A 25,800-nucleotide genomic window follows, 5' to 3' on the forward strand; every position below is an offset into this window, starting at 1 on the left:
TCGATCCCCAGTCAGGGCACATACAAGAATCAACCAATGAATACATAAATAAATAGAACAACAAATCAATGTGTCTCTCCCTTCCTCTCTCACTCTCTCTTCCCTATTTGTATTTCCTTATTGTTTTTCTCAGCTATTTCTAATTTATCCTTTTGAATTTTATGTATCATTATAAACTACTATAACAAATTTTTGGCTAACAAGTGAGATATAAATAATATACTCTTTTCATAACCTCAAAAAGCCTTTTAGTTAGATATTAGACTAACTTTTTTTGGGGGGGGGATGAAAATACCAACCAGAAGAGGTTCAATAATTTCCACAAGGCCTACCTAGGAAAATGAAGATTCTGTTTCCTCATCTGTAAAATGGGGCCAGTACTAATTTCTATACTCAAGGGCTTTGTGATAGTCAAATGATATAGTATACAAAATGTCTATCACAGTACCTGGCATAAAGTAAGCCCTGAACAAACATTATCTTTCATCTGTATTTATCATAAACAATAATTTTTTTCAGTCTACCATGTGACATCAGGGACTTGAAGGGGCATGCCCAACCAAGGTTTCCTCAGATTTCCAGTCATCCCTTCCTTCCTTTTACAAGGAGAGCTTGATAGAAAACAGCCCCTTACCATCACTATCCTCTCCTTGTCTTTCCCTTCACCACTCATAGATATCATAGGAATAGACTCATCTCATTTAAATATAACATATTTTGTCTTTCTTCTTTCCCTTCCCAACTCTAGGGAAGTTCTCAGAGTATAGAGGGACTCTGAGGGCAAAGGAAAAAGGGAAACAAGGGTGCTTGGAAAATGCATCAAGGTAATATATAATCCTAACATCCTGGACAATGTCAGACCACCACCTTACCAGAGGCTGGTGAAGAAAAGGAATAATAGCTTATCTAGAAGAATCCAAGTCACTGGAAATGGGAACCACATTTTCAGTCCTGAAAGTCTGGTCACAGATGAGACATTTCCCTTGGTCCTTGGAGAGTCTTTGAATGTTGAAAGATTCTGTGGCCCCCACCTGGCTATTATATAGTACATCCCTTCTGATAATGATGATTTTCAGCAAAGGGATACCACTTGGATTGGAAACAGGAATAACCACATCAATAACATCTCCATGGCATAACTACAGGAGATGAAACACCCTCCTATTGCATTCATCATCTTCAAGAGTGTTATAAATCCCAATATTCCTTTGAAAGAAATGTACATAGAGCATACAACCTCAGTGATAATAAGTTAGTTTCTGTGTACAAGGAAACAACAATGAATATGTGACAGAAGCCATGTGGTGCAGTAACAAGACTGTGGGGTTTAATCCCAGCCAGATACCAGCTGGATGCAATTAAGTTATTTAATTTCTTAGCCTCATCATTAAAATGGAGAACAGATCACTTACATTCTTCACAGTGTGCTAACATATTTATTTTCTTAATTTCATTTTTCAATTGTAGTTTACATTCAATATTATTTTGTATTAGTTTCAGTTGTATGACATAGTGGTTAGATAATTATATACTTTACAAAATGTTACCTTGATATTTCAAGTTCCCACCTACCTACCTGGCACCACATATAGTTAATACAATAATATTGACTATATTTCCCATGCTGTACTTTACATCCCTGTGACTATTTTGTAACTACCAATTTTTTTTTTTAATATATTTCTTCATTGATTTCAGAGAGGAAGGAAGAGGGAGAGAGAGACAGAAACATCAATGATGAGAGAGAATCACCGATTGGCTGCCTCCTGCACGCTCCCCACTGAGGATCGAGCCCACAACCCAGGTATGTGCCCTTGGCCAGAATTGAACCTGGGACCCTTCAGTCCGCAGGCCAACACTCTATTCACTGAGCCAGACCGGCTAGTGCCCAATTTCTACTTTATCCCTTCACCTTTTTCACCCAGTACCTGCCCCCAAACCATCTTCCCTCATTTTTAGAGCATCTAGCACAGAATAATACCCCACTTGCTTCTCCATTCTGCCATGTTCATGATCAAGGATAGAATTAATCGGAGCCATCCAAGGTGCAGGTTGGCAAAGTTAAACTTTGTCTTCTTATTATTAAGGCCAGGGTTAGCCTTTGTCTTGACCTATCTTAGAGGAGTGAGTAGGAAAAGAAATTCTCAAGAAGCAGGCATTGTGGTGGGAGCAATTAAGAGAAGTGAAAGAGGCTTAAGAGCAACAAGTTCATCCCTTACCTGGTCAAACAACTGCTTGCCAGTGGTATTGGGCTGGATGGCAAACTCCAGTTCTGCATCCATGGTGGTCACACGTACATTGATCTAGGATGGATCAAAGGAGGCAAGTTAGTTGTCTGGGTCTGTGCTCAGCAGAGCCTGGGACAAGTGTATCTGCTCAACCACAGAAGAGGGAACTAGGTGCTAAGAACCTGAGCAATGTATTTTACTTGAAATATGTTTTTATTGATTTTTAGAAAGAGATTGGAAAGAAAAGATAGAAACATCGATGAGAGAGGAACATCATTGATCAGCTGCCTCCTTCATGCACCCTACTGGGGATTGATCTCGCAACCCTAGCATATGCCCTGACCAAGAATTGAACCAATGACCTCTTGGTTCCTGGGTCAACACTCAACCACTGGGCTACACCAGCCGGGCAGAACCTGAGCAATTTAGATATTGGTGGCAAGGAAGGGAGAATATTGGAGGAAACAAACAATAACACAGCCCCTGCTTCCAATCAGCTTACTACTAAAGACAAAACAACATAGCAACAGAGCAATGCTTACCGAGGGGCAAACAAATTTACAGCTTACTATCAAGAGGAAGCAAGTGCTGACTGTATTTCTTCCAGGAAGCCTTCCCAACCTACTCTAGCCAGCACCTACTCTAGTCTGCAGCATCCTCTTTACACCTCTGATTTACAGCCTGGATTTTCTGAAGCATTGGTCTTTGCAACACGAAATTAAGGACAGGATAAAGAACACTGCATTCCAAGCCTAGCACTACAACTGACTTAATCTATAACCTTGCATATATCTTATGCCTTTCCTGGACTTTAGTTCCCCTCATCTGTTCTAGGGCATAAATGGAGATAAAGATCAGTCACAAACACTAGGCGATATCCAAGGACCATTTTGGTACTGATACTAACTTGCATTGTTAATACTTCTTGTATTTATGTCTCACTGGTCTCCTTAGGTGCAAGACAGGAAAGAAGCCTCAGCAGAGGTAGGTGTATTAAAGAGGTGTTACCAAAGCCAAGTCAGCAGACAGAAAAGGAACAGAGAGAGGCCCAGATTTTAAAAACAAAAACAGGCAGCCATTCACAGGATTTCATAGTGAAAAGAATTCTAGGGACAAAAGAAGCAGGTTTAGAGAATCTTAGGAATAAAGAGGGTCCATGGGGGAAGAATGCATAGGTGAGGGCTTGGAGCCACCAAAATGCATACATTCACAGAGAATAGAAAAGTGCCACAGGATAAAGGGAGAGGAAGACGTACTTTCACAGAGAATAGAGAAATGTTGACAAATACTGGAAAGAGGGAAACATGTTCACAGGAGATAGAGGAATGTTGCAAAATAAGGGGGAGAGAAAGAGGAGAGTACTACATGGGTTTTGGACTTTGAAGCTGATATTCTGCAAAAGAGTGACCAATTAGAAAAGCACAAAGTCATAAAATGGGGAAAGGGTCCAATTAGAAGGGAACATGAAGAGACAAAGAACTACAGCAATTATAAATCTTAGAAAAAGGGGCTTAGTTGGTTACCCCCTTGGGAACCCTTCCCTGCGTGGGAGTCTGTATTTGCTTCCAATAAATTTCCACCCTTTTACTAACAAGTCCTTTTAATCCGCAAATTTTATTCTTCAAACTTCATGAGGCTAGAACCTACAAGGAGAGATCCACTTCCCAACTTCCACGTTTCAATAGGTGTTAGCAAAAGTACCCTCCACCTTTATGAATAGATCCCTTAGCCCAAGTCAATGATAGCTGAAATTTCATCAGTACAGATTTGTTCCTTTGGCTGAAAACTTGGTAGTTTTCAGGTGGTAATAATAGTAATAGCAACAATAAGTAGCAGCTTTCATGTATAAAGACTTACTAGTCACTATGCACTTCATATACACCACCCAATTTACTATCAACAATCACCCTGCCCTGACTGGTTTGGCTCAGTGGATAGAGCGTCGGCCTACAGACTGAAGGGTCCCGGGTTCGATTCCAGTCAAGTGCATGTACCTTGGTTGTGGGCACATCCCCAGTAGGAGGTGTGCAGGAGGCAGCTGATCGATGTTTCTCTCTCATCGATGTTTCTAACTCTCTATCCCTCTCCCTTCCTCTCTGTAAAAAAGTAAATAAAATATATTTAAAAAACAAACAAAAAAACAATCACCCTGTGTAGTAGAAAGTATCATCTCCACATTGAGGATGAAGAAGTAGATATTTGTCTAAAGTCACATTACTAGTGAGGAAGACATGGTTTGAATTTAGATCGAGGTCCAAACCTCAAATTTAAGCCAATATGCTACACACTTCTTACATAAAAATGTAAAATGTCTCTCACTAAAAGAAATCAAAGATCTTTTTAAAATTGTTGGACATTTTACTTAAGTACTTTATATGGCACAACCACAAGATAGCTTGTTATCCTATCTAATAAAGACAGAATGTGCAAATTGACCATCACTTCACGACAAAGATGGTGGCGCCCACAGCCAATAAAGAAGGAATATGCAAATTGATGCGACAAAGATGGTGGTGGCTGGGCCAGGGCGCTCTGGGCCTCTGAGCAGTGCGCGAAGGCGGAAGGTGGCTCCGGGCCGGAGTGAAGGCAGAAAGGCAGCTCTAAGGCAGTGCCAACAGCCAGGGGAAGGAAGGCCTATTCTTGCACAAATCTTCGTGCATAGGGCCTCTAGTATAATCTTATAAAATGTTTATGAAGAGTATTTTATACTCAGAGAAAATACCTCAGTAATATGAAGTGAGGAAGAGTAAGTACCAAGATTGCATGAGCTCAATTTTGTAAAAACTATGCATAGAGAGATGATTGGAATCATGTCCAAGTGTTAGTTAGGCTTGGTTTTAGGGTGGTGATCTTATGAGTGTGTTCTACATTTTCTAGGATGCTGACTTACTATTTATACTACTGGGGGGGGGAGACTAAAAGTAGAATTGTCAAATATGCAAATCCCCATGGAATGGGTAACACATTAAGCCTTATCAGTCTTTGACACCTCTAGGTCTTTCCTGAGCCCAGAGGTCAGTTAGTGGGGGAAGTGGAGGCCAGACAGCCATTTTGCTAGCTAAACAATTCAATGAGGACCAGGCCTGGGGAACAACTTTGTAAATAAATCTCACCAGGGAGCCAGGGAGGAAATCTATTTCAGGAATGACAATGGGACAGGAAAGGCCCTGAAGGCAGGAACAAGTTAAGGCAAGTACCCTAGTGGGAGGCAATGGGCAAGGTTAGCCACCTAGACTCAGTGTTACCCTAGGCTTCTTGCCAATCCAGTGACCTCCTTAGAATAGGGCCTCATAAGGTAGGGGGAATGAGGCCCAATGTGCTGAAATTTGGCCTCAATATCTAGCCTCAAATCACCATTGAGCTGGGTCAGGAGAGACCTCAAAACACCAATGATTGAGGGAATAGGAAAAAGCAGAAATGGGACAGTGAGTCTTTTGGTACACTAGACTTCATTCTCACCTCAAGGTTTCTGTCTTACTTAGAGTTACCACTCCAATACCCAAGGCTATGTTAACACACAAGATGTTGGCTAAGTGAACAATACTAAGAAAGGGGCTATAAGAGACACATATAGCATAGCATACAGATTCAGAAGTGGGAACATTTTACATCTTGACCTTTTTTGTGACATGGGCCATTCTTGGCAGTATGGTGAATTCTATGGAACCCTTCTCAGAATATTTGTAAATACATGAAATAAAGTATATAAAAAGAAGCCAATTATATTGAAATAGTTATCAAAACTTACTATGTGCTTTATTATAATTTTAAGTAATTACCTAGGACTTGACCTTATTAGTTATTACTGCTATAATTTCAACTTTGTGTTGAGATACATAATATTTTGAGAAAGCTACAATAACTAAATTGTGATATAAAAGTACCTTTGATTTCCATTGGTGACAAAGTCACAGATATTGCCATTACTACTTTTTTTGTCCTACATTCATAATTGAAAGAAGGGCTACATTTCATCAGTGAGAAGTTATTGAAAACCAATATGTAATTTTTCTCCTTCCAAATCAGATAGATCTGATAAGAGGTTAATATCCTTCACACTTCATATTATATCCATGGATCCCATGGAGACCCAAGGATTCCAGGTTAAAGAGCTTCCTATAAATTTTCGTTTACCCAGTATTAATGGAACCCTATGTTTAAGGAACTATGAGTTAGAATAGAGGTGTAGGACCAATTCCTGACCCCAACATACTTACTGAATAATAGAAAACTGTTATATAAAAGAAAAACATCCTGAGAAGTGCTGTAGTAGAACAGAAAAAACCTTTTGTGGAAATAAAATACCACAGTTCAGTGGTATTTGCGCTGATCTCTAAGGATAAGATGGATTCTGAAAAAGGGAGACTGTGGGAATGGGGGTAAGAGTACCAAAATGTCCTAGGTAGAGATGTGTGATGCCCCAGAGGAGGCAGAGATGCAATGGCCTGCATAGAAGCAGACATGCAGGCCTACTCCAGGGTGACTGAGGCTGACAGAGTGAAAAGTAGGCAAGAAACTGGGAAGGTAAGTAGGTGGAAGGCCTTAAAGTCTATACTAGAAAGCTTGGCCTTAATCATGTTAGCAATGGCCAGGCAGCCTGGAGGTCCTGAGCAGAGTGGGGCCAAACCTGAACAAGATTTTTTGGAAGAAAGCACCAAGGGAAGAAACTGAGGAAAGGGATGGGACTCCAGGGCCACATTCCACAGCCTATGAGTTCTCTTTAATAAACACTATTGGGAAGGTTTTTCCAAAGTAAATAAGCCAGTGTCTCTTGCATATCATGTCAGTCAGGGGTTATGTCAATTTAGTATCTTCAGGGCTTAGCCCATAGGCCCAAATATTGAACAAAAATATTTGTTAAAGAAAAGAGATTAAGAAGTACAAATTGGCAGTTACAAAATAGCCACGGGATGTAAAGTACAACATAGGGAATGAAGACTCTTTAATAAATGGTGTTGGGAAATTTGGACAGGTACATGAAAAAAAAATTAAACTAGACCACCAATGACACCATACTCAAGAATAAACTCAAGATGGATAAAAGACTTAAATGTAAGTTGTGAAACCATAAAAATCCTAGAAGAAACCATCTCAGACATCCCTCATAGCAATGGTTGCTGATACTTCTCCTAGGGCAAGGGAAACTAAGGAGAAAATAAACAAATGGGACTACATCAAAATAAAAAGCTTCTACAAAGCAAAAGAAACCATCAACAAAACAACAAGAAAGCCCACTGCATGGGAGAACATATTTGCCAATGATACATCTGATAAGGGGTTAATATCCAAAATATGTAAGGAACTCATACAATTTAACAAAGTAAGACAAACAATCCAATTGAAAAATGGGCAGAGGACCTAAATAGACACTTCTCCAAAGTAGACACACAGATGGCCAAGAGACATGAAAAAATGCTCAAAGTCACTAACCATCAGAGAGATGCAAATTAAAATGACAATGAGGTATCACCTCACACATGTCAGAATGGCTACCATCAACAAATGACAAGTGCTGGCGAGGATGTAGAGAAAAGGGAACCCTAGTACACTGCTGATGGGAATGCAGATTGGCACAGCCACTATGGAAAACAGTATGGAGTTTGCTCAAAATATTAAACATGGAGGAGAAACCAAGATGCCATAGGTAAACACGTGAAATTGCTGCCTCGGACAACCACTTCAAAAATACAACTAAAAGACAAAACCGACATCATCCAGAACCACAGGAAGGCTGGCTGAGTGGAAATTCTACAACTAGAAGGAAAGAGAAAAGCACACTGAGACTCAGAGGAGGTGCAGAAGTAAAGTGCAGAGGTATGGAGGGCTGGCAACTGAGGACACGGTTGTCTTTTTCAATCGGGAGGGAGACACAAGCTCCCGACTGCTCTGAACTCCAGTTCTGGACAAGTCTCTGGGGACCCAGACTCTACAAGGAGAAACTGGACTGTCTGGCATTGGTCGGAACTCGAGGGCGGCTTTCTCTCAGAGGTGCTTGCAGCGATTACCTCGGGACACTGAGACCCGGGCCCTCTTAGAGCAGGACTGAGGATCAGCCATAGTTGTTTTCTCCGCCCTGTTGATTCCCTGAGACCCTGCCCCACCCAAGCTGTGCGCAGAGGCTTTTGCATATGAATGACCTGGCCCTTTGCAATCTAAAATTACCTTAACAAAACTGCAGCTGGGTCAGAGAGACCCAGAACATCCAAAAGAAGGACCAAGGACCACAGAAGCTTGCATTGCTTCACAGCTGGGCCTCATCTGGGCACCTCCAAATCCCAAACAAAGAAGAGGAATCTGCAGATCTCTCTGTAGCTCCTTCTGGGTAGCCTCAGGCAGAGACTAAATTAGCACCTCCTTAGAGATCCAAGAGCCAGTGTACCCAGTGCTCAGAGTGGGACCATCCAGATTACAACTCCTCAGATCCATAAGGGACACACTCAGGGGGCAGACTCAGTGAGCACCAAAGCCCCACTGAAGCAAGTCTTGCCCCATAAGGGTGTCTCCAGCACAGAAGTTCTCCCACCATAGACACAGTTGATTCTCACAGCCAATTGGCCTGGAGGTCAATTCCTCCCAGTGATACCAACTACAATCAAGGCTTAACTACAACAAGACTGTGCACACAGCCCACAAAGGGGTGCACCAAGAGTGTCCACCTCAGGTAAGTGGGGAGGCTGAGCTACTGGGCCCTATAGGACACCTAGCACACAAAGCCACCCTATCAACACAGAGAAGCAGCCAAAATGCAGAGACAAAGAAACAGGTGACAAATGACAGAAATGGAGGAAAGTAAACTACTGGATATAGAGTTCAAAACCACACTTATAAGGTTTTTCAAGAATTTTCTAGAAACAGCCAATAAATTTAGTGAGATCCTCAATAAATCTAGTGAGACCCTCGAGGATATGAAAAAGGACCAAATAGAAATTAAGCATACACTGACTGAAATAAAGAATATTATACAGAGATCCAGCAGCAGACTAGAGGATCGCAAGAATCAAGTCAAAGATTTGAAATACAAAGAAGCAAAAAACACCCAACCAGAAAAGTAAAAAGAAAAAGAATCCAAAAATATAAAGATAGTGTAAGGAGCCTCTGGGACAACTTCAAGCATACCAACATCTGAATTATAGGGGTGCCAGAAGAAGAGAGAGAGCAAGATATTGAAAACCTATTTGAAGAAATAATGACAGAAAACGTCCCCTTCCTGGTGAAAGAAATAGACTTACAAGTCCAGGAAGCGCAAAGAACTCCAAACAAAAGGAATCCAAAGAGGACCACACCAAGACACATCATAATTAAAATGCCAAGGGCAAAAGACAAAGAGAGAATCTTAAAAGCAGCAAGAGAAAAACAGTTAGTTACCTACAAGGGAGTACCCATAAAATTGTCAGCTGATTTCTCAACAGAAACTATTCAGGCCAGAAGGGAGTGGCAAGAAATATTCAAAGTGATGAATAGCAAGAACCTACAACCAAGATTACTTTATCCAGCAAAGCTATCATTCAGAATTGAAGGTCAGATAAAGAGCTTCACAGATAAGAAAAAGCTAAAGGAGCTCATCACCACCAAACCAGTATTACATGAAATGCTGAAAGGTATCCTTTAAGAAGAGGAAGAAGAAGAAAAAGGTAAAGATACAAATTATGAACAACAAGTACATATCTATCAACAAGTGAATCTAAAAATCAAGTGAATAAAAAAATCTGATGAAAAGAATAAACTGGTGAATATAATAGAATCAGGGGCATAGAAAGGGAGTGGACTGATAATTCTCGGGGGGGAAGGGGTGTGGGGGGTGCAGGAAGAGACTGGACAAAAATCGTACACCTATGGGTGAGGAAAGTGTAGGGGGTAAGGGCAGAGGGTGGGGTGGGAACCGGGTGGAGGGGAGCTATTGTGGAAAAAAAGAGGAACAAATGTAATAATCTGAACAATAAAGATTTAATTAAAAATTAAATTAAATTAAATTAAATTAAAAAAACCAAAACACAAAAAAAACAACAACAAAAATTAAACATGGAGCTTCCATTTGACCCAGTGATCCCACTTCTAGGAACATATGCTAAGAAGCCTGAAACACTAATTAGAAAGAATATATGTATCCTTATGTTCATAGCAGCACAATTTACAATAGCTAAGATTTGGAAACAGCCCAAGTGTTCATCAGTAGATGAGTGGAGAAAAAGCTGTGGTACATTTACACAATGGAATACTATGCAGCTATATAAAAGAAGGACCTCTTATCCTTTGAGACAGCATGGAGGAACCTGGACAGTATTATGTTAAGTGAAATAAGCCAGTCAGAGAAAGACAACTATCACATGATCTCACTCATATGTAGACTCTATTGAACAAAATAAACCAATGAACAAAATAGATCCAGAGATGTAGAAGCTTAGAACAGACTAATGAATCTCAGAGAGAAGGCAGGGGTGAGTGGGTGGAGAGAGATTAACCAAAGAACTAGAAACTACTTTCCCAGAATTCCTGCTCAGGGTTTTTGCCATTCCACTGTGGCTACTCCTACAGAGAGGTTTCCTGAATTTCACTGTGAAGACAAATAATCTTACACTAAAAAAAAAAAAAAAAAAAACCAGAAAGAAAAGCAAACACAAAGGGACTTCTATTATTGCCACCAGTTAACTCAAAAGAAAATGTGAGTCATGAGGACAGGATCATGGGTCTGTGCTCCCTGGTTCTGTATGTCAGAGGTAAGGGGAGTGAGGGTAATAACATAACTGGAGCCTGAAGGTGATAGGGCATAAGTTTTGATCAAAGAAGATCCCTTGTTCTCCGTTAGACTAATCTTCCTTAGACTAAGCTGCAGGCCACACAAGGCCCACTAGATGCTCACCCTAGTGGGTACCTACTAACCTTTTGGGTCTGGCCTCTGTAACCTCAAGAAGAGAGTTGGGAAGCAAAAACCTGAAAATAAAGCCTCTGAAGTCAGCAGAAGTTTTCAGCAGCCCCTCAGCCTGTTAAGAGTAGAGGGTTTGGACATAGTGGGGTAGCATTTCAAGATAGTCTCCAGCAGAGAGCTTAATCCCTGCCTTAAACCTGTCCCTGGAGACCTAGCCATAGACTGTGGTTAAAGACTTTCTCTGGAGAACATTAAGGGTTTAAGAAACAAACAAAAAAAAAGTTTGGGTGTGGTTGTGGGGGGTGTCACCCTCTCAAACACAGTTAGACACCCACCCCCAGCCCAAGAACAATAAATCCACTGTTACTTATTAAACAATTGAACAAAGACACTTCCCACACCAAGCCTTTCACTGGACTAACAAGTCCATCTCAGTGATTTACCATCCAAAGCTCTCAACAAACTGGGATCTCTCTTGTGTCCCCAGTTTGCTGGCCTAAGAAACAAAAATAATCAGGCCAGATGCTACTGCTGCCTTGGCTGCAGTAGCTGGGGTACTTTGGTCCATGGGCCTGGACAGCTTCAAATAATGGACCCTCTTTTTCCCTAGAGTTAAGAACACCCAAATGAGCAGTACCTAGGCCACAGTAAAAAGATCAGGGCAATGTTTCCCCTCATTTGCTCCATGTCACTGAACATCAGAATGACTCTTTCCTGGAAAAGAGTTTGGGAAAGAAGACAGAGGAGAAAGGAGAGGGAGAGCGGAATAATGACAAGTAACCTGCCTGAAGCACGAACCTGTAAGCCAGAGAGAATTGGCATTACTGGTGTCACTTCATGGGTGAGGAAATTGAAGTATATAGAAGCAGGTGACATAAGGATGGTAATGAACACTACTGTATACCAACTATGTGCTAAGCCCCATCACCCACTTTCTCAATATCACTGAAGTCACATTTACTCAGCCAGCAAGTACTAAAGATGAAGATGGGTCTTCTGGACATTCAGCTCCTTCCATGACTACACCCACCTCTCTGGTCATGTGGATTTCACTGCTTCCTTCAGATACCACCTTGGCAGCTATTTTGGCCAAGGCCCAAACACTTTGATATAGGAAGCCTGGGCACATCTGGGAAGCACTGCTTGGAAGGCCCCTCACTAAAGCAGAGCTTCTGAGTCAGCCCAGTTGGATCTGAGCTCAATGACCTCACACCCACCCCATCTGCCACCTCCTCATTCTCCCTGAGTGTCCACCAGCTCTGAGCTTTCAGTGGAGCTGCTGGTATAGAGAAAGCAAAGGTAAGTGGGGTAGAGGGGGCAGGAGCAGGACAAGCCCTACCAGGGCAATCCCAAAACTTCAGTCTCTTCACTGGACAGAGAATAGACACCGCAGTGTCATCCAAATTGGCTATCACAATTATTTATGCTCCAGCAGCCACCATTTCCTGCTACCAGAACTGGATCAGGGCAGGGCCTGGTCTGTCATGCCTCTTGGGATGACTGCCCTGCTTCAAGCAGCTGTTTTCCATAAGGGGGAAAACAAGGGATGCTTTGAATCTCTAGCCTAGGAAACATTCTCCCCCTCCCCCTCCTCCTCCTCCTCCACTGACTCATTCACTTCCCAACAATTTAGCCTCTTCCTTTTGACTTGGAAGTGGTACCCTGTACAACAGTTATATGTTCTGACCTCTTCCTAACCATTTCCAGACCCTTACAATTAGCAAGATCTGCCTGGGGTTAATTCATCCTAGGCCTGTGCCTTTTCCCAGTTATTTCTAAAAAATAGAACCACACCCAACCCATGTACACCCATACCTTAATGGGTCAGCAATATCTTCAACCACTCCAACTGCTGCAAAGGGCATGGGAGACAAGGGTCCCCTTTCACTTGCTTTAGCCCAGTCCTGCCCTCCAAAAGCTCTCCAAAAATCATTTCAACTTGGAGGCAAAGGCATATTGGAGACTGAGTGTTACTCTTCCAATTACCATATATTTAAAGGAGTAATTCCAAATATAACTATTCCCTCTTAGAAATGAGATCATCACTACCTTGTCATTGTGGGAGGAAAGCCCAGGGCATAGGCCAAAGCTGTAAAGGTCAGAAACAGTGAGGTTACCTTAGCAAGTCATATCTTCCCCCTTAAACCAACCTTAATCGAATGGTATAAATCTCAGACCAAGGCAGGTTCCCACTCTTCCTCTCAACACCTGAAGGTCAGGGAGGAAACTAGCTCCTCATCATTTGTACCTAACTCCAGGACTTACTTTCAAAATCAGCTCAGCCAAACCATACCCAGGGGCAAACAGCATCCACAGTCCTACCCCTCCTCCCCCCACCCCAGCTCATCTTTCCTTTCTAGGAACAGGGGCTGTCCCACCACCTCCTTAGTACAGTCATTCCTCCTCTTTACATTTCCTCACCATTTTAATCCACTCATTCTAGACTCTCATCTGGTTCCTCCAGAATAACACCCTTCTGAACATCTCATCCCTATTCTCCAAGAAAATAAACAGTCCAGAATTCCAAACTGTCAGATCTGAAGTTACCTCTCCTAGATCATTTGATTCAAACTGCAATATACTACAAAAGAAACTGAGGTCCAGAGAAAGATAGGCACTAGCCCAGGGGTGGGCAAACTTTTTGACTCGAGGGCCACAATGGGTTCTTAAACTGGACCGGAGGGCCAGAACAAAAGCATGGATGGAGTGTTTGTGTGAACTAATATAAATTCAAAGTAAATATCATTACATAAAAGGGTACGGTCTCTTTTTTTCTTAGTTTTATTCATTTCAAACGGGCCGGATCTGGCCCGCGGGCCATAGTTTGCCCATGGCTGCGTGACTAGCCTAAGGTAACAAAGCTCCGATGTAGTGTGAGAGCAGGGATGAAAAACTTGGCTCTTGATCGACTGGCCTATTTAATAAGTCATAGAATCACCCTGGCAATTAGAAAACAGTAGACATTTCAGGCTACCTACTGTTGATGTGGAAAGACTATGTGGAAGTGTCTGGATCAGCATGCTTCCATGAAAAACTCCAAACTAACACTGCTTGGAAATCTAGACTTCAACAAAGAGCAGTCCTAACTATCAGGCTCTGAGACATTCACCACCACCCATTCTAGGGAGACTAAACCTTTTATGAAAACATAGAAGGAAACTCAAACATCTTTTGTTTCTAGGACAGCTTCTTTTGCCAAAACTTGGGTAGCAACTCATTGGAAAGGTCCAAGGCATAGCTAAGACCTAAGTTGGAGGTTAGGGAAGGTGGGGCTGGAGTGAGAAAAGGGGGCACAGCAGGGAAAGAGGCAGGAAATTTGAGGAACAAATTTATATCCAGGTAGCCAAGAACAAGAAATTCTTCAATTCCCATAAAAATTTGAAGCTGCTGAAATAAAAGGGAAGAGGGCCTATCATTAAAGAAAGTCTCCCAAATGAGTAAAACCTCTCAGGGGCCACACCCAGCTGGGCTTCAGTTTCAGTTTCCTGCTTGACCTAGCTTCCTGCTTGCAAGTTTCACAGGAAGTATTTATAGACTAGAAAGAGACCATTTATAGCTGCCTGAAGATGCCAGTGCTGCCTAGAGCACCAGTAGAGGGCTCTATTCTCTCTGCTCAGTAACACACCACAGCAATCTCCAGCATCACAGCTCTGAAGCACACTGGAGTTGATCTATGCCTTGGCTTGGGTTCCACCCACTGTTCATGGAACTTATACCCTGTCCTGTGTTCCTGGGTGTTAAAATTGCTGAAGCCATGGTCAGTCAAGTATGCAGGGGTAGGGGGAGGCTTCCAGATCAAGTCAAGAAGTTCTGTTTTCAGTCCCAGAACTAGGCTAAGGCCAGCTTTCTGCAAACCTTGCTGGTCAGCCAACAGCCAAACACAGTATCTGAGGAACCCACAAAATTGGAGCTCTCATCCCAGAAATAATGATCTCTACTCTTTGAGGAGCAAAATATGTTATAGTAGAAAGAAGCTTTGGAGCCTCTTTGAATTTCTTTCTGAAACACTGTTTCCTAATCTATAAAATGGGTCTAAGAATATCAACCTTATGATAGGGTTATTATGAAATTTAAGTTAGAAATAATAGACATGGCCCTATATGGTTTGGCTCAGTGGATAGAGCGTTGGCCTGGGGACTGAAGGGTCCCGGGTTCAATTCTGGTCAATGGCACATGCCTGGGTTGTAGGCTCGATCCCCAGTCTCTCATCATTGATGTTTCTATCTCTCTCTCCCTCTCCCTTCCTCTCTGAAATCAATAAAAATATATTTTAAAAATAATAATAGACATGAAGGTACTTGGCATATCATAAGTAGAATGTGATTATTACTAACCCTTCATTTTTCAGCCATATTATTATAAAGATCCTACTTCTCAGGAATGATTTTAAGCAAAAACTTGTTCTACTGCAGAGGGGACTAAGGGCTGTCCAAGAAGACCTCCAGAGAGCCCTTCTCGCATAAAGGACTCATTCACTTTGAGGGCAAACTCTAAGATGTAATTGGAATTCTAGTTGCAAATCAAATAGACATACACATACAGTATTTTTTTCTATTAGATAATCTTTTTATAAAAGTTTTTAATTCTTTATTGTTGAAAGTATTACATATGCCCCCTTTTCCCCCCATTGACCTCTCCCAGCCTGTCCCAGCCCTCCATTGAGAGGGATTGGAATTTCCCCTAAGAAGCAGAGCCCTGAGGGGAGACAACACAATGGAGCACCAAGGCTACTTTATCTTTTTTCAAAGCTGCCTTACCTTCTTTCCTTATTCTTGGCTCTACCTTGCATTTTTTCTAATCCTACACAAATCCCCACCCTCTCAACACAACCCACCAGGACCTCCAGTCTCCTTCAGCTGGTATCCAGAAAAATAACAAACTGGTATGCAAACTGGTTCATTAGATTCACCTGAGGAAATTTTAAAAATACAGATCCCTTGGCCTCACTCACAGATTCTGATTTATTATATAAGAAGCAGGGCCCAGGCATCAGAAGTTAAGAGCCTCAGATAATTCTAAGATCCAGCCAGATTTGGGAACCTCTAGCATAGAATATAGCTCTGTGAACCAACCAGCCTCTTATGGGCTGGTATTCATATGGCTGAAGGAATTCTTGTTGGAAGAGAAACACAAAAAGTAGAGAGCAACTGTGGAGATATTTGGGCTGTTGGGCCTGGAAAAACAGCTCTCCAAAGTTAAACATAGTCAATCTCGACAAAAGATCATGAATGCAATCAGTTCTGCTACTTTCCCCAAACCCCTCTGGAATCTTGTCCCCCTATCTGTAAAGTGGGGCAAGGATTATCTTTCTCCCTCTCTACCTAGTATCATCACTCCCACCACCACAGATATTACTGTACACTAAAACAATGTCTCTGTTGTAGGAGAAACATAACTTTGTATTCGGAAAACACGGGTGTGAGGTCCAGCTTCACCAATAACAACCTCTCGACCTTCCCATCTGTAAAATGGGCATAATGATGCCAACCTGGCAGAATGTTGTACAGTGCTAATGGACTGTTTCCCAAACATAAGAATCATTTGGAGTACTAATTTAAAAATCCAGATTCCTGAACCCCCTCCAAACTTACTGAAATAGGCTTTCCAGAGAAGCTTGGGAACTAGTAGTTTTTCCCCAGGTGATTCTTATCTTCTGAGAATTTTAAAGAAATATCACCTAGCACAGATGTTGCTGAGATGAGATAAGGGGTAGGACCAGAGGTCTGGTCCTCTAAAATGTTTTCTGGCCTGCAAATCCTCATTACAGGGACCTTGAGATTAGGAATGGGCTCTGCAAGCGGAGAGGGAGGAGAAGACTTCGGAATTCCAATCAGAAAGCTAAGTGCTTTCAGGAATGGTCAAACCCTCAGGACGCTGTCCAGAGCCTTCCAATACCCTCCCATGTAGTTAAGAATCAGACAGCTGGAGGAAACAGCCAGTATAGATACCTCAGAAGCCAAACATATTGATCAAAATGTTCTACTTAGGGCCTCAACCAAAGCCATCTTGAGTTTTCTGCCCATTAAACACTTCACATTCACTCTTTCACAGGCGAACTTTCAGGCAAGGAACAGATTTTAAATGCCACTTTCCCTTTCCTGGATGCTTTTGGGAACTTGGGGAAGAGACATGGTGAGAGGGTCCTGCGTTTGCATACTGATGTGAGCAGGTGGGGTGGGGATGATGGTGGGAGTCCAAGATAGATGTGATTAATAATGATGCACTGGAACCAGCTTACACTGGAGCTGATCACATGCATCTTTCACAACTCCTCCTTCAGAGATGTATTGGTAGCTTGAAATACTCCATGATGAGAGTATTAACACCACGGAATCAGTAAACCATGGCTTCACCAGAGTTTATTGTTAAATATTTACCAGCATATGAGACATATGTGGGGTAAACATTGTAATGAAAAAACTGAGTCTCAATAAAGAGAAGCAACTGCCATCTTCTAGTTGCACGACCTTGGCCAAGAGCCAGGTCTGTCTTACTAGCAACAAATCTCTGGTTCTCTGTATCAGTTCTCCAGGGGATTAGGAAGCCCCTCTTGTCAAGGAAAAAGTAGCTGACCCAAAGGGACCCTCCATCAACTAAAGGCAAAACAAGGGTACCTGGTATGCCTGGTGTACTACCAAGGAAAGCTGGGGGTAAAGAGCCCTGAACTAAACATGAAGGCAACATACCCACCAGAGGAGAGAGGCTAGAGTGGGGCAAGGAATGGTTTGGAAAGCCTCAATGGAAACCATAGCACATCCTTAAGGTCTCTTCACAAATATGTGACAGAGCCCTAGCCAGTTTGACTCAGTGGATAGAGCGTCGGCCTGCTGATTGAAGGTCTCAGGTTCAATTCCAGTCAAGGGCACGTGCCTCGGTTGCAGGCTCTTCCCCTCAGCTTCTAAAGGCCCTTTCAGCATTGCAATTCCAAGAAAAGGGAGCCCGCAATTCCCATGGTGGGGAACTGTGAAGAGAGACGAACACAAGCAAAGCCCCAGCCCTAAACCCCGGAGAGCCCCACAGCCTCTGGTGACTGAACTCAACTCTTTAGGGGCTTGTCGAAGAGGCAACCAATCAATGTGTTTCTCTCACGCTGACATTTCTCTGTTTTTCCCTATCACTCTAAAAATCAATGGAAAAATATCTTGGGTGAGGATTAAAAACAAAACAAAAAACAAATATGTGACAGAGATTGTGGGTTCTGGAAGGAAGCCCTGGAACACTTCATGACCTAGATCTCTTTAAGTCTCAGTTTCCCTAGAAGTAAATGGGAGTAACAATGCTTACCTCACCAAATTGTGAGGACGACCTTAGTTTTACTTATAGGAAAGGACCTAGCTTGGCATTTAGCATGTTTTAGATGTTTGATAAATTTTTGTTCTTTTCTCCTGCAACCTCATTATCCAACTCAAATGCTTACAGAGCCTCTGGCTTGTCCTTATACAAAAATAATCCTAGCCTCATGTGCACTGTTCTTTATAATTTAAAAGGTATTTGTTCATACGTGTTCTCTCACTAAATTCAACTCTGTATGGAAGGCAAGGCAGAGATAAGCACCATTTTATAAAAAGGTTAAATAGAAGCTCAATGAGGTAAACAGCAAATTTCTCAAGTATAAAGGAGACAAGACTAGAATCCAGGTCTCCCCAGCTACCAGTACACTGTTGTTTGCCTTTCCAAGTTCCTTTATTAAGGTTACAAGAGGGTTCTTCTGAAGGCTTACCTATTATTTATTTTCTAGTGGCCTCTGGCTTTTAGCTCTGTTTCAGGGTAGCATTAGAGGGTCTCTCCTTGGGATGGGAGATCAGGCAGCACACGGTGGGAATAGTCTCTCTTGTGGTGGAGGGAGCCACAGCGTTAGCTGAGAACAACCAGCCAAGAAACAGTAGGCTATAAATTTGTTCTGGTTTGGTCCCAGACAACTAGTTCAGAGTGTCCCCAACTATTGACTTGCTCAGTGGTCTTAAATTTTGTTACTTTTCCAGCAGCTCCTTGCCTCTTCACTCTCCAAAAACAAACAAACAAAAAAAACCAAACTTGCAAGACACTTCAAAACATGGAGTACATAAAAGTAGAACTGTTCTGTTTGAAGGAGGGACTGCAGCTCCTGAGGTAGTTCTGCCAAATACAGTTTGCAAATCAGCTTGGGGGAAGGGGAAAGTTCCAGGTCTAAATTTCCAGAATTCTACTTATCTAATTCTGCCACTGATTCCTTATAGGGCCTCTGTTTCCCCATTTGTAATCTGAGATGGTTGTACCAATCAGCTTCTAAAGGCCCTTTCAGCATTGTGATTCCAGGAAAAAGGAGCCTGGAAATTCCCATGGTGGGGAACTGTGAAGAGAGACCAACACAAGCAAAGCCTCAGCCCTAAACCCGGGAGAGCCCCACAGCCTCTGGTGACGGAACTCAACTCTTCAGGCAGTTACTCAACTACTGGGCAAATGGTGTCTGGGCGGGTGGGCAGACAGGCAGGAAGACGGGCGCCACACCCTCCCTTGCACAGGAAGCCAGCTACATCCTCTTTTCCCCCACCCCAGGCAAAACATCTCCAAAGGTCCCCAGCAGAAGTATTGGGGGCAGGGAGAAGAAGAGGATGGGGACTGAAAGGAAACTGAACATGCAAATCACCTCAGTGTGCTAAGAAGCCATCTGAGGGGGAGAGGAATGCCTAGGGCCCTGAGAAAGAGCAACAAAGTAGCCCCATTCTATACCGGGGCCCAGCTCCCTCTACAAAACCTAGTCAAAATGGCTATGGCTTCAAGAGTCATAAGTCATAGGCTGGTACAGTGGGTACTGGGCCCACTCACTCACTCCTTGCACTGAGTTTCTCTAGTCTGAAGAGCTGAGTCTCATTTATAGGTACTTACAGTTCTTTCTTAGGGTAAGAACACAGACATGCCGTGGGTGGGTTGGGTGTATACATGAGTGAACACTAGAAAATACAGGGACTCTTCATGTCTCTCAAAGCCAAGGAGGCAGGCACCAATTCACATGGCCACACCACCAGCCAATTTTCCCGTACCCGCCCCCATACCCTGTGACTGGGGCCCAGCCCTCCCCACATCCTGTTCTCAAAGAACACATGATTGCCTGGGGAAAGATATTGTCATTTACCACACTTCCCCTCCCTGAAGGAGGCTTTGGTTGACTGAGGAGGGGGCTGGAGTTCTTTAGGCTGAATAATCTGCAGTAAATCTCCCAGTTTTCACAGACAGGGACAGGAAGGGTAACCAGTTAACACTCAGAGCACCTTTCACAATCTGAGGATCCCTGCATAGAGACAGAGGGTGATGGTCCAAAGTATTTCTGGAAAAATGAATTTTCTGGAAAAACACAAATTGGCAACTTGTCCTACATTTGGAAACTAGAAGACAACATGCCAATGCTCTTCCTTGATTAATGAAGCAGAAGATGCAAAAATACAATAAACTTATTTTTTGAAGGTTCCCAGGTCCTGGCCGGTTTCTCAGTGGTTAGAACATCGGCCTGCAGACCAAAAAGTCGTAGGTTTGATTCCAGAGTCAAGGGCACGTACGTGTACCTCGGTTGCAGGTTCCCAAGCCCCAGTTGGGACACATGCAGGAGACGACCAATTAATGTGTCTCTCTGATGTTGATGTTTCTCTTTCCCCCTGCTCCCTCCCTTCCAATCTCTCTAGAAATCAATGGAAAAATATCCTCGGATGAGGATTAAAAAAAAAAAAAAAAAGGTTCCCACCATCACAAGTCTCACTACGCATGGTTTTTAAATGCCAGTGTCAGCATTTCTGTTAAAGAAGCATGATTTTCAGAGTTTTAATGGGCCTAGAGTGACTTTGGCTACTTGGAAAAAGAAAATGACATCAATCCCATATGAACAGCTCCCACAGAAAAATCAGAGAAAGGGATGGTGAGGTGGTACCACAGCCTGAGCCCACTCATTGTTCAGTTTCCCTTCACTCCTCTTTGAAGAGCTGACTCTCTGGCTCCCTTTTGTCTCACCTTCCCAAACTATAAGCAGCTGGTCATTCATCTGAATATGCCTGAATGTTCATGAATATTCGGGGGGGGGGGCCTCCTAAGTCATCCATGGTGAGAAATCAGAAGGAAGATGCCTCACTAAGTGCAGACCTTCAATGCAGCATGATACTTGACTAGGCTTGTATAGAGGACCTTGGCCGACCACCCTGAAACAGGATGACTCCAGTCCCACTCAGCCTGTTGCTCCCCCACACCTAATCTTGCAGTCCAATCTAACTCTTGGCCCCATCAATGACAATCTTTATTACATAGGCCTTAACAAAATACCGACAATTAGCAACTGCCTCTGGTGGACGTGCTGAAGACTGAAAGCGTGGCCTTATAACTGCCCTAAGTATTTCTGTTTATAGCTACTAATTCAAGTCTTCATTTTGTCATGATCATCTTTCCTAGAAACAGAGGTATAGAGAGCCCAAATAATGCCTGTGAGCTCTGTGGGTCCATGATTGTTTTGGAAAAGTCCTGGGGTAGAGCAGTAAGAGAACAGGGACATGATACACAGCTTATTAGTTTTGGTCCCTAAGTAGATTGCTATAACTTCTCTAAAAAAATGGATTTGCATATTTTGAGTTGATGAAGCCACACCTTACCCTTCCAGCCACAAGCTAAGTTACCAATTTACTAAGACTGGCAAAAATTGCCCGGTCAGTGTGGCTTAGTGGCTGAGCATCGACCTATGAACCAGAAGGTCACAATTCGATTCCCAGCCAGGGCACATGCCCAGGGTTTCGGGCTCGATCCCTGATGTGGGGCATGCAGGAGGCAGTAGATCAATGATTCTCTCTCATCATTGATGTTTCTATCTCTCTCTTCCTCTCCTTTCCACCATAAACACAATTTTTATACCCCATAATGCTGAGGTGAGCATGCATGAAACCACTCACACCCCCACACACATACACATATCTAATAGCAGCAGGAAAGATGTACACCAAATCTCAGCAGCCTCCCTAATGGCCCAGGCAACAGATATTGCTCCATAATCTAAAACAAGCCCTGCAATTTTACCTACAATTCTAGTAAGGCCTAGAAAAGCAAATAGGGCCACCTCTTACCTACCTTATGTGCTTTACAAAGTATCTGCATCCCTGACACAGTCACATATAAATATACACACATGCTGGTTCATATACCACCAAGCTATCAGACACCCAATATAGAGCAGGCCTTGAGATGATTCTAATCCTTACACATGCACATGTGTAAAAGTGAGAATATTTTTTGTTTGGAGGGGGCAACAAGCAGACAAATGAATGGGGAATTAACCATTCCATACAGCAAGAGCCATGAGAGAGGTACTCAGAGGAAACTGGAAACATAAAGGGGGTCCCAGGCAATAATGAAAAAGACAGAAAGGCAGAAGGTTTCTAGAGCAGTGATTCTCAACCTTCCTAATGCCACGACCCTTTAATACAGTTCCTCATGTTGCGGAGACCCCCAATTTCATTGTTACAAATTGAACATAATTAAAGCATAGTGATTAATCACAAAAACAATATGTAATTATATATGTGTTTTCCGATGGTCTTAGGTGACCCCTGTGAAAGGGTCATTCGACCTCCAAAGCGGTCGCGACCCACAGGTTGAGAACTGCTGTTCTACAGTAAGAACTGACCTATACTGAAGGATAATAAGATTTATACAAAAAAAAGGTATTAAAGAGAAAGGGAAGCTCATGGTGCTCAGGGAGGAGAAATAGCATGTACAAAGATTCAGAGGCAAGAAACACAATGCATGCCCCCCCCCCCAAATGCCATAGGGAAATATAGAGTATGCAAAAACCCTCCCAAAGGCACACAATTAAGAATCAAAGCTCCTTTCCCAGCTCCCTAACCCTTTTCTCAGAGTCTATCAGAAGAGAATAAAGTTGAGACCTTTCTGTCATCATAGTATCAGGCACTAGCTCAGATATGGGGAAGAGGTGTGTCACAGACAGAGACAGAAACCCCTGAAGACCAAGCCTGACAAGGTGGTCTAATGTACAAGATATAGGTAGGAAGCTGGTTGTTTTACAAAGAGCCACTGAGGCACCCGCTTAACTTAATGGAAACTCCCTACTCTAGCTCCCACAAAGCTTGGAAGAACCATTCTCCAGACTTTAAGGGAAGTCTATCACAACCTACTTTCAGTCCATATGGAAAACCTGTCTACCTACAGATAGACCTAGAAGAGTGACCAGACTAAGAGAGCTCCCCTGACCCACACCCCATCACACACACACACACACACAGAGGAAGTGAAAACTACCAGCACAGCAAGGGCTTGGGGTGGATCTCAGCCAGTGCTGCCTGGCTTCTGCAAAGGGGCATGATTTCACAAATTATTTTGCCCTCTTGAGTAAAAGTTCCTCTAATCATTTTCTCCTCTGCACATCCTCTATTCTTCACACACCATAACCATTTTGTCTAACCCAGGGCTCATATACCTCTTTTCCTTTTCCCCATTCCCTCATCTTAGGACTTTCAAGGCTCCTCAGAGCTGGGGTTCCTCTTCAAAAAACAACAAAAAGAGAGAGAGAGAGAGAGAGAGAGAGAGAGAGAGAGAGAGAGAGAGAGAGAGAGAGAAGAAATTCTCAGACTCTTTCTCCCTAATTAACTGCAGCGGAAGGCACAGTGAGGTTCGCTACAAACTAAGCCAGTCATTGGCATCACTGTTTCGAATATCGGTTTCCTCGTCTGTTAAAAAATCATACAGAGATAGTGCAATATAAGGAACACACTTACAAATTACAGGCAAAACCTAACTATGGTCCTAAAATGCTTTGATTTAAAATACTTAGAGGGGGAAAATATGATGAAAAAAATTAAGAGAAATTGGGGCATTTATCAAGCACCCTCATTCAATATGCCAGGTACCCTTTGAGGTGTACTTTCACAATCATGAGCTCTTTTCTCTCTCATAAATCCCCAAAAAGTGAGTATCATTATTATTCCTATTTTAAAGATGGAAAACTAAGGTTCAAAAAGATTAAATGCCTTACCCAAGGTCATGAAGCTATAAATAATGGTTTAAAATAATCTATATATATATATAAAAATCCAGTGACCATAATGGCCATAACAACCTTAATGACCTTAACGACCATCACTATGACACCCACTGTGGCCAGCAAACTGCCCAATCAGGGGGTGGGGCCAGCCGGCCAACCTTGCAGCCCCTCCTCCCTGCCCGCCTGCCCCTGATCGGACTCTCCCACCCACCTCCCCATCAAGAGCAGGCCAGCTGGCCAAACACCCCCTCTCCCCCCCAGCCAGCCCCACCCCCAATCAGCCCACCCCACCACATAGGCCCACAGGCCCACAGCCCCTCTCCCTGACTAGCCTAATGGGGGAAGGGCTGGGTGGCCAACCTCTTGAAGCCCCTCCCCCTGGCCACCACACCCCTGATCCCACCCCCCACCCCAATAGGGGGTGGGGCTGGCCAGCCAACCTCCTGCAGCCCCTCCCCCCAGTTGACCATGCCCCCTGATCAGCCCACAGTCCCTCCCCCATCCAGCCCACCCCTGATCGCCCCACTCCCACCCCAATAGGGGGCAGAGCCAGCTGGCCAATCTCCTGCAGCCCCTCCCCCCACCCAGCCTCACCCCAGATCAGCCCCCTACCCCAATCAGGGCCAGGGTCAGCCAGCCAACCACCCATGGCCCCTCCCCCAGGCCGCTGGCCCCTGATCAGTACCCCCCACCTCATTCGGGGGCAGGGCCAGCCAGCCCACTGCCCACAGCCCCTCCCCATGGCCAGCCCCACCCCCAACCTGCCTACCAACACCAATTGGGGTTGGGGCCCGCCAGCCAATCGCCCGTGGCCCCTTCCCCCAGCAGGCCCGGCCCTGATCAGGCAGGCCAGCCAGCCAAACTCCCACCATCTCCTCCTCCCCACAGGCCCAGCCCCGATATGCCCTGATTGGGGCCAGGCCAGCTGGACCCCACCCATGCACGAATTCATGCACTGGGCCTCTAGTTGTACATAACTGGCCTACTTCATTTATCTCATGGCTACTACTGTCCTTCCTCTCAAGTCATCCTGATCAATGCTGACTAGATTCCCACCCCAAAAAGTCACAGGAAAACCTAAGGCAACTCTATTTGGAATGCTCACCATTAACTGTCACCTTAAAACTATTTAAGCTAATCTTACACACTGACTATCCACAAATAATGCTTCAGTCCTTAAGGGTGAGAAATATTTGAGTATATTCAACAAGTCATCAAGTCTTCTACATGGTTGGAAGCAGAGGTACAGGGCTTTGTGGACATTAGGGAAGGGAATAGGAGGAACAGTCCTGGTGAGTTCTGTTTATCCCCTGTGTCTTGGTTACCCCAGGTCAGAAAGGTCAATGGTTGAGTCTCCCAGACCTAGTAGCCTGAAGTTAGGTGGTCATCCACTATCCTAGGTATGTTTGGGGAAGGGTAGGCATTGCAAAAAGAAGAGAAGACATTCCAGAGCAGATTTCCTACAATTCCTCTTAAATCCCTATCTTTCCAGGAGAGTGACTCAGCCTTGGCATAACACTCTCTTGATTCCAATATTCCCAAAGACTTGGCATGAATAGGCATAGGTGCCTGAAAAGGCATGCATCCACACAAACACACATCTAAAATACCCCCCTTTCCAAACACTGAGTGTAAGGGCTACAGATTGAGCTGGGAATGCCTTCCTGTCTGGGTAAGTTTATCGCTAGAACTATGCTATAGTA

The 25,800-nt window shown here is 43.5% G+C and overlaps 1 protein-coding gene across 1 annotated transcript in view; it reads right to left on the reverse strand.

Annotated features, from left to right (window-relative positions):
* Positions 1-25,800, reverse strand: part of MSN (moesin) — an 85,848-nt gene that overhangs the window by 27,308 nt on the left and 32,740 nt on the right. Inside the window, exon 2 of the mRNA XM_036304279.1 lies at positions 2,220-2,303. Within this exon, the coding sequence (XP_036160172.1) occupies positions 2,220-2,303 (84 nt within the window). The remainder of the gene's footprint in view (positions 1-2,219; positions 2,304-25,800) is intronic.

This window comes from Myotis myotis, unplaced genomic scaffold (genome assembly GCF_014108235.1).
Source record: "Myotis myotis isolate mMyoMyo1 unplaced genomic scaffold, mMyoMyo1.p scaffold_m19_p_4, whole genome shotgun sequence".
Classification (NCBI taxonomy): Eukaryota; Metazoa; Chordata; class Mammalia; order Chiroptera; family Vespertilionidae; genus Myotis; species Myotis myotis.